The following is a 6,454-nucleotide window of genomic DNA, read 5'->3' on the forward strand; positions in this document are numbered from 1 at the left end:
AAGGGAGCCCCGAGCACGAGGATAACTGTTAGAAGAACCTGCCATAGACTAGCCCTGAACCGATGGAACATCGGACGAACTCTGACTTTGAATCGGCATTCAAATCCCAAAAATTCATTTTATGAAATCTCCATAATTTCCCCAAATTTCCATCTCAAAGCACTAATCGGATGATGAAATTAATGATATATTCAGGTATATTAGCCAAACCCGAGTTAGAATCACTTACTCTGATGAATTTCTTGAAATCCCCACGAGAAATCATTACAAACCAAGCTCCCAAAGTCCAAAATGTGAAATAAAACCCTAAGACTCGCTTATATATCACATCCTCTGAATCTCTAATGTGTAGTCTGTATAATTCTGCTGCGGCCGCACACTGCCAATCTCTGCGGTCGCACAAATATCATGCGGCCGCACTCCTTAGTCTTCCTCCAATGTAGTCCGCACAATCCTGCTGCGGTCGCACTCACCTTCTACGGTCCGCCCAAATTTGGTGCGGCCGCACTTCTCCTCCGCGGTCCACACTTCCAAGAGCATCAGATCAATATTAGAGTGCCGAAACCTATCAAATCATGCCCGATTGACCTCAAATTTTACACACAAGCCATAAAGGGCACCACGAACCTACTCCAACTTCTGGAAATCCAATCCGACCCCGATATCAAAATTTTCACTGCCGACCGAAATTACCAAAATTCTAACTTCCGCTAATTCAAGCCTAATTATACTACAGACCTCCAAATCATATTCCGGACACGCTCCTAAGTCCAAAATAACCTAATGGAGCTAACAGAACCATCCAAATTAAAACTCCAAGGTCGTTTACACATAAGTCAACATCCGGTCAACTATTCCAACTTAAGCTTCTAACTAAGAGACTAAGTGTCTCAATTCACTCCAAAACCTCCCCGGACCCAAGCCAACTAACCTAGTAAGTCAAAATATAGTTGTAGAACACAAAAGAAGCAGAAAATAGGGGAACGAAGCTATAACTCTCGAAACGACCGGCCGGGTCGTTACAAGAAGAAGGTGAAAAATAAATAAGAAAGGTTTAAAAAAATAGAAAGAATGGTAAAAAAATGAGGAAGAAAGATGGATATAACTGAAATAAGGAGAATATTTATTAAAAAAATAAATGCGAAAGAGGGTTAGGCTAATTAGCCATTATTTTCCGTCATATGAACCATTTTGATGGCTTTTTTTAGCTGTCACTCACTCCCTAGCGAGTGTTTATACACGTTATGCCAGGTCAGCGACGGGGGAGTTTTAATATGAAGGACAGTATAGTTCTGAGGGTTTTGGGGACACCGAATAGTTTAAGCAGAAAACTGACAAAAATATTATAGTTTAAGGGGATTTTAGGGTATTAACTCTTTCTAAAAGCGATCATCAAAATATATGCTTTTACATAAAATCTTAGCCCATGGAGAGATATCTTTAAATCAGTGAGGCTCATATTCAAAGCTAATTCTAGCCATTTTCTTGCACTTTCAATCCTTTTCCTCTTGCCTTTGTTTTTCACTCTCGTCGTGTATCCTTATTTCTACCTTGCTCTCTTTCATCCCAATTATGATTTCACGAGTTTTACTCAACCTCAAATTTCCCACTTTTCCCTTTCTAGTTTCGAAAGTGTTTTACCAATGGTGTACACTCTGATTTTCGTTGTCCTTTTCCTTTGTGGCATAGCCACAACTACATATAGCATCGTTCAAGCATCCTATGGTAGACCTATCGACCTCGTTTCCTCTATTAAACCTATCAGAAGTTCGTTCTTCCCCCTTCTCTCTATTAGATATAAATTTCAATGATGAAAAATAATATATTACTATGGTGCAGGATCACGAGAGATTAGAAAAGGGATTCGAGCAAATCTATCATTGAAGTATGGAAGAAGACAAGAAAGGGAGGAGTAAAAGAATCAAGGCAAAGATCTGTCAATAGAAGCAAGTAAGGAAGATTAATGATTGAAGAAATATGACAACCAGGATGATTAATAAAATGAAAGAAGGACCAAGATTTCCCGCGGCCCTGATTGCTGAAGATATGCGTCGAAAAAGGAAGACTATAAATCCCATGAATCAAGGAAAAACTTAAGGAGAACTTATGACAAATCTCTTTTCAAAAACGGAAACGAACGGCAATCATGGATCGTTTATCGAAGCTTTGTACTAATTCTTGTAATGAATCACAACAGATTCAATTTCCAGGATCAATTCCCTTGGAACTGCAAAACCTTCAATGGTCTGTCAAAGATTCGCCAAGCTAAAAGGCTCAAGTATAAAATGAAGTATGTCAAGGGAATGACATATACTTTGAACGAACCACTATCACTCCTTTTGTTCTACTCCAAAAAATCATTGTAGCTCACTCTAGATCTACTGTGTAACTAGTGAGAGAAGAAATAGAGAAAAACGCATGTGAGGCATTGTATCAAGAATCGAGAAGTAACATAGTGACTAAGTTGTTGGTGTAAAGCTATATCAACTCTCTTGTATCGAGAAACTTCAAATACTAAAAGAGAACACCCTTGCAACCTACCCTAGGGGACTGGACGTATGATTCATATTAGGTCCGAACTAGTATAAAAATCATGGAGTCTTTAATTCCTGCATTTTATTTCTGCTTTACTTATACTTTGTTCTTACCTTCAGTCGACTAATTAGTAAACTACTCAGGGAACAAAAAAAAAAAGAAAATCGATAATTCAACCCCCCTCCTCTTGTACTTTCAATTGGAATCGGAGCAGGTCTCACACTTTTATCTTTTGCTTAACAGCTAGTGAAAAAAGATCATATCAAATCAAGTAACTATTGGAGCACTCTTTTAAGAAGGGACATCGCAAGTAAGGCCACCATACTTCAATGGACAACATTTCTCCCACTGAACACTAGGCATGAAACTTTATGCAAAGCCCTATGATGTCAAGGTATAATGTGTTATCAAAAAGAAAAATTATCCATTGCCAGCAATAACTGAACCACCAGCTGATCCTGAAGATATAGATGAATACATAGACACATAAATGGTAGTTGTTCAAGTTAATGCTAAGATACGAAACTTGCTTTATAATGCTATAGGTGGAGAAGAGTATGCGAAAATTTCAAGCTATGTACCGCAAAAAAAATGTGGGACAAACTGGAAGTTACCTATGAAAGAACCAGCAAAGTAAAAGAAACTCGAATAAAGTTGTTGGTTTACGATTATAAACTCTTCCAGATGAAAGAAGAAGAATCCATGGAGGAGATGCTTGGAAGATTCAGTAAAATCATTGGCGATCTGAAAGCCTTTGGTAAACCTTACTCAAGTGGTAATCAAGTTCGAAAAATCCCGAGAAGTTTGCCTACCACATGACAAACAAAAGTAGTTACACTCGAATCTCAAGATCTAGACAAACTTTCATATGATGAACTACGAGGAGATCTCATAGCTTTAGAGAAAACCCATCTCAAGAAAATGCGTCAGGAAGAAAAGAAGAAAATAGTTCCTTTCAAAACTATAACTAACGAACCTGAAAATGATATTGATGATGATCCAGAAGCTCTTGAAGATGAAATCTCCATGGTGTCAAGAAACATGAATGAATTGATGAGAAGATACAGAAACACAAAAAAAGGGAAAGATGTCATCCAAATGAACCAGGCAATATAATGAACAAGAATAAAATGATGAAAAATTCTTTGAATGTAGAAGGTATGGCCGTGTTCAAGCTGAATGCCCAGATCTTAAAAGAAAAATCTGTAGAGGGTTCAATAAAAATAAATCCTTTGGAAGCTGGAGCGATGAAGACAGCTCAGAATATGAGGAAATAGCAAACTTATGCTTTATGACCATTTTGGAAAATGATATGAAAACTTATTATGGTTGTTGGACTGATGAAGATATATCATATGATGAAAGCAAAGAAGATACTAAAAACTATTTCATGGCAAGAGGTGAAACAAGCGAGGTAAGACCCTATAGTTATGATAGATGTAATAAATTGCAGAATATTCTTGACCTTACCCTAAAGGAGTCTCAAAAAATGTTTAATGAATTAAAAAGACTCAATAGGGAAAAGAAGGACTAAGAACTTAAACCTGAAGTTTGTGAAATCGAAAGAAATGTGCTTCAAGATGAAGTTCAGGAATTGCAAATGCAACTTAATGGCATGCATAAATCCACCAATCACAGTTTTGTCAAATCTAACCAGGCGGCTTACAAGTCAAGTGAAAAAGTAGCTGTTAGAACTGAGTTCACAAGTACTAGATCAAATACTAGATCAACCCATATGTGTCAAAACTGTAACAAGGTGGACATAAATATTCCTTTCGTAGATTTCGTAAATCTAATATTTCAGGATGGATTTGGAAACCCAAAGACAATCCTGATTCTAGTAGAACTAACCAACAAAGACCCAAGCAAGCTTGGGTACCTAAAAGAAGGTGATAATTCTATTTTGCAGGAACACCACAGAAAGAGTCGCAAAGGAAAATGGTATTTAGACAGTGCGTGTTCCAGTCACATGAAATGTGACAAAAATCTGTTCAAAGAAGTTACAAAAATAAATGGAGGAAATGTCAAAATTGATGATAATTCAAAAAAAAAAAAAATAGCTGGCACCGGCAGATTTCCATTCAACAATAATTGTGATATTACAGAAGTATACCTTGTAGATGGACTCAACTATTATCTCTTAAGTATAAGTCAACTATGTGATTCGGGGTACGAAGTCAAATTCAAAAAAGCAGGATGTGCCATTGAAGATGAGTTAGGTAAAATCATTCTTCCAGAAAAAAGGTATGAAAATGTTTACATTCTTGATGGCATTGAAAATCTAGATAGTCATATCGGTTTGGCATTCATATCTGATGATCCATGACTGTGGCATAAAAAACTTGGTCATGCAAGCATTCATCTAATTGAAAAACTCTCCAAGTATGATTTAGTTATTGGCCTTCCCAAACTCAATTTTTCTAGAAATCATGTTTGTGATGCATGTCAGATTGGTAAACAAACTAGAAACTCTTTAAAAACCAAGGTCATTATATGTATGACTAGGCCTTTACAATTGCTTCATATGGACTTATTTGGACCCACTAGAACTGCCAACATTAGATGTAAATGATATACTTTTGTTATTGTTGATGACTACTCACATTTTACATGGGTTATTTTTTTATCTCATAACGATGAAGCCTTGAAAAATTTTGCGATCTTTTGTAAAAGAATTGAAAGGGAAAATGGGTATCTCATCATAACCATCCAAAGTGACCATAGGGGAGAATTCGAAAGCATAGCCTTTGAAGAATCCTACAATGATCAAGGATATACTCACAATTTCTCAGCTCCAAGATCAACCCAATAGAATGGAGTAGTTGAGCGGAAAAATCGAACCCTACAAGATATGGCCAGAATAATGATATTAGATCATTCATTGCCAAATCATGTTTGGGCAGAAGCAGTAAGCACAACATGTCATATTCTCAACAGATGTCTTATAAGACCCATTTTGAAGAAAACTCCATATGAATTATGGAAAAGTAAATGGCCCAATATAGGCTACTTTCATCCATTTGGAAGTAAGTGCTTCATCCACAATAATGGTAAGGACAACCTTGGAAAATATAATCCAAGGAGTGACGAAGGTATTTTTTCGGTTACTCTATTAATAGTAGATCTTTTAGAGTTTATAACAAGCATAATTTATCTGTAGAAGAATCAGTGCATGTTATATTTGATGAAAATAATACTACGACCGAGAAAGGAATCATTGCAGATGATGAAGATATCAGCCAAGAAGCATCACATGCAAGCAAGTCACAAATGTTGACTGGTGAATCTGCTAGTAATCAAACTGAACCACAAAAGGAGTCAACTACTCCTGCAGTTGGAACACGACCAAATGAATGGAGAAGTGAACCAGAATATCCTCAAAAGTTTATCATAGGGGATCCCAGCGAAGGAATGAAAATCAGAGGAGCTCTAAAGAAAAAGGCAAATATTGCACTTATCTCTCAAATCAAACCAAAGAAAGTTGAGGAAGCCTTGAAAGGCTCCAGCTGGGTACAAGCCATGCAGGATGAACTCGATCAATTAGACAAGAATCAAGTCTGGGAACTGTTACCTAAGCTATTTTTAGAACCAAATGGGTTTTTAGAAACAAGTTGAACGAGGATGGAAAAGTAGTCAGAAACAAAAATAGATTAGTAGCTCAAGGATATTCAGAATAGGAAGGAGTCGACTATGATGAAACCTTAGCTCTAGTAGCACATTTAGAGTCAATACGAATTCTTCTCACATATGCATCTGTAACAACACAGCCGTTTGTTTTGATAGTTGTAGCCCGTTTCACCTATTTACAACTCATTTCCTGCTTAATTGTTGTTATATAACTTGCCGGAGTAGTTGATTCGTGTCCGGAGAGGTTTCAGAATGAGTTGAGACACTTAGTCTCCATGTTAGAAGTTTAAGT

General features: G+C 36.8%; 2 protein-coding genes across 2 annotated transcripts; both read left to right on the plus strand.

Moving 5' to 3' along the window:
* Positions 1-3,126: 3,126 nt before the first annotated feature.
* On the plus strand, positions 3,127-4,861 carry LOC142178053 (uncharacterized). The gene is made up of 4 exons (XM_075247376.1): positions 3,127-3,310; positions 3,431-3,642; positions 3,882-3,949; positions 4,102-4,861. Exons 1-4 carry the CDS (start codon positions 3,127-3,129, stop codon positions 4,859-4,861), a joined length of 1,224 nt encoding a protein of 407 aa, XP_075103477.1.
* Positions 4,862-5,386: 525 nt separating this feature from the next.
* Positions 5,387-6,150, plus strand: LOC142178054 (uncharacterized). The gene is made up of 2 exons (XM_075247377.1): positions 5,387-5,627; positions 5,696-6,150. Exons 1-2 carry the CDS (start codon positions 5,387-5,389, stop codon positions 6,148-6,150), a joined length of 696 nt encoding a protein of 231 aa, XP_075103478.1.
* The last annotated feature ends 304 nt before the right edge of the window (positions 6,151-6,454 follow it).

This window comes from Nicotiana tabacum, chromosome 24 (genome assembly GCF_000715075.1).
Source record: "Nicotiana tabacum cultivar K326 chromosome 24, ASM71507v2, whole genome shotgun sequence".
Taxonomy (NCBI): domain Eukaryota; kingdom Viridiplantae; phylum Streptophyta; class Magnoliopsida; order Solanales; family Solanaceae; genus Nicotiana; species Nicotiana tabacum.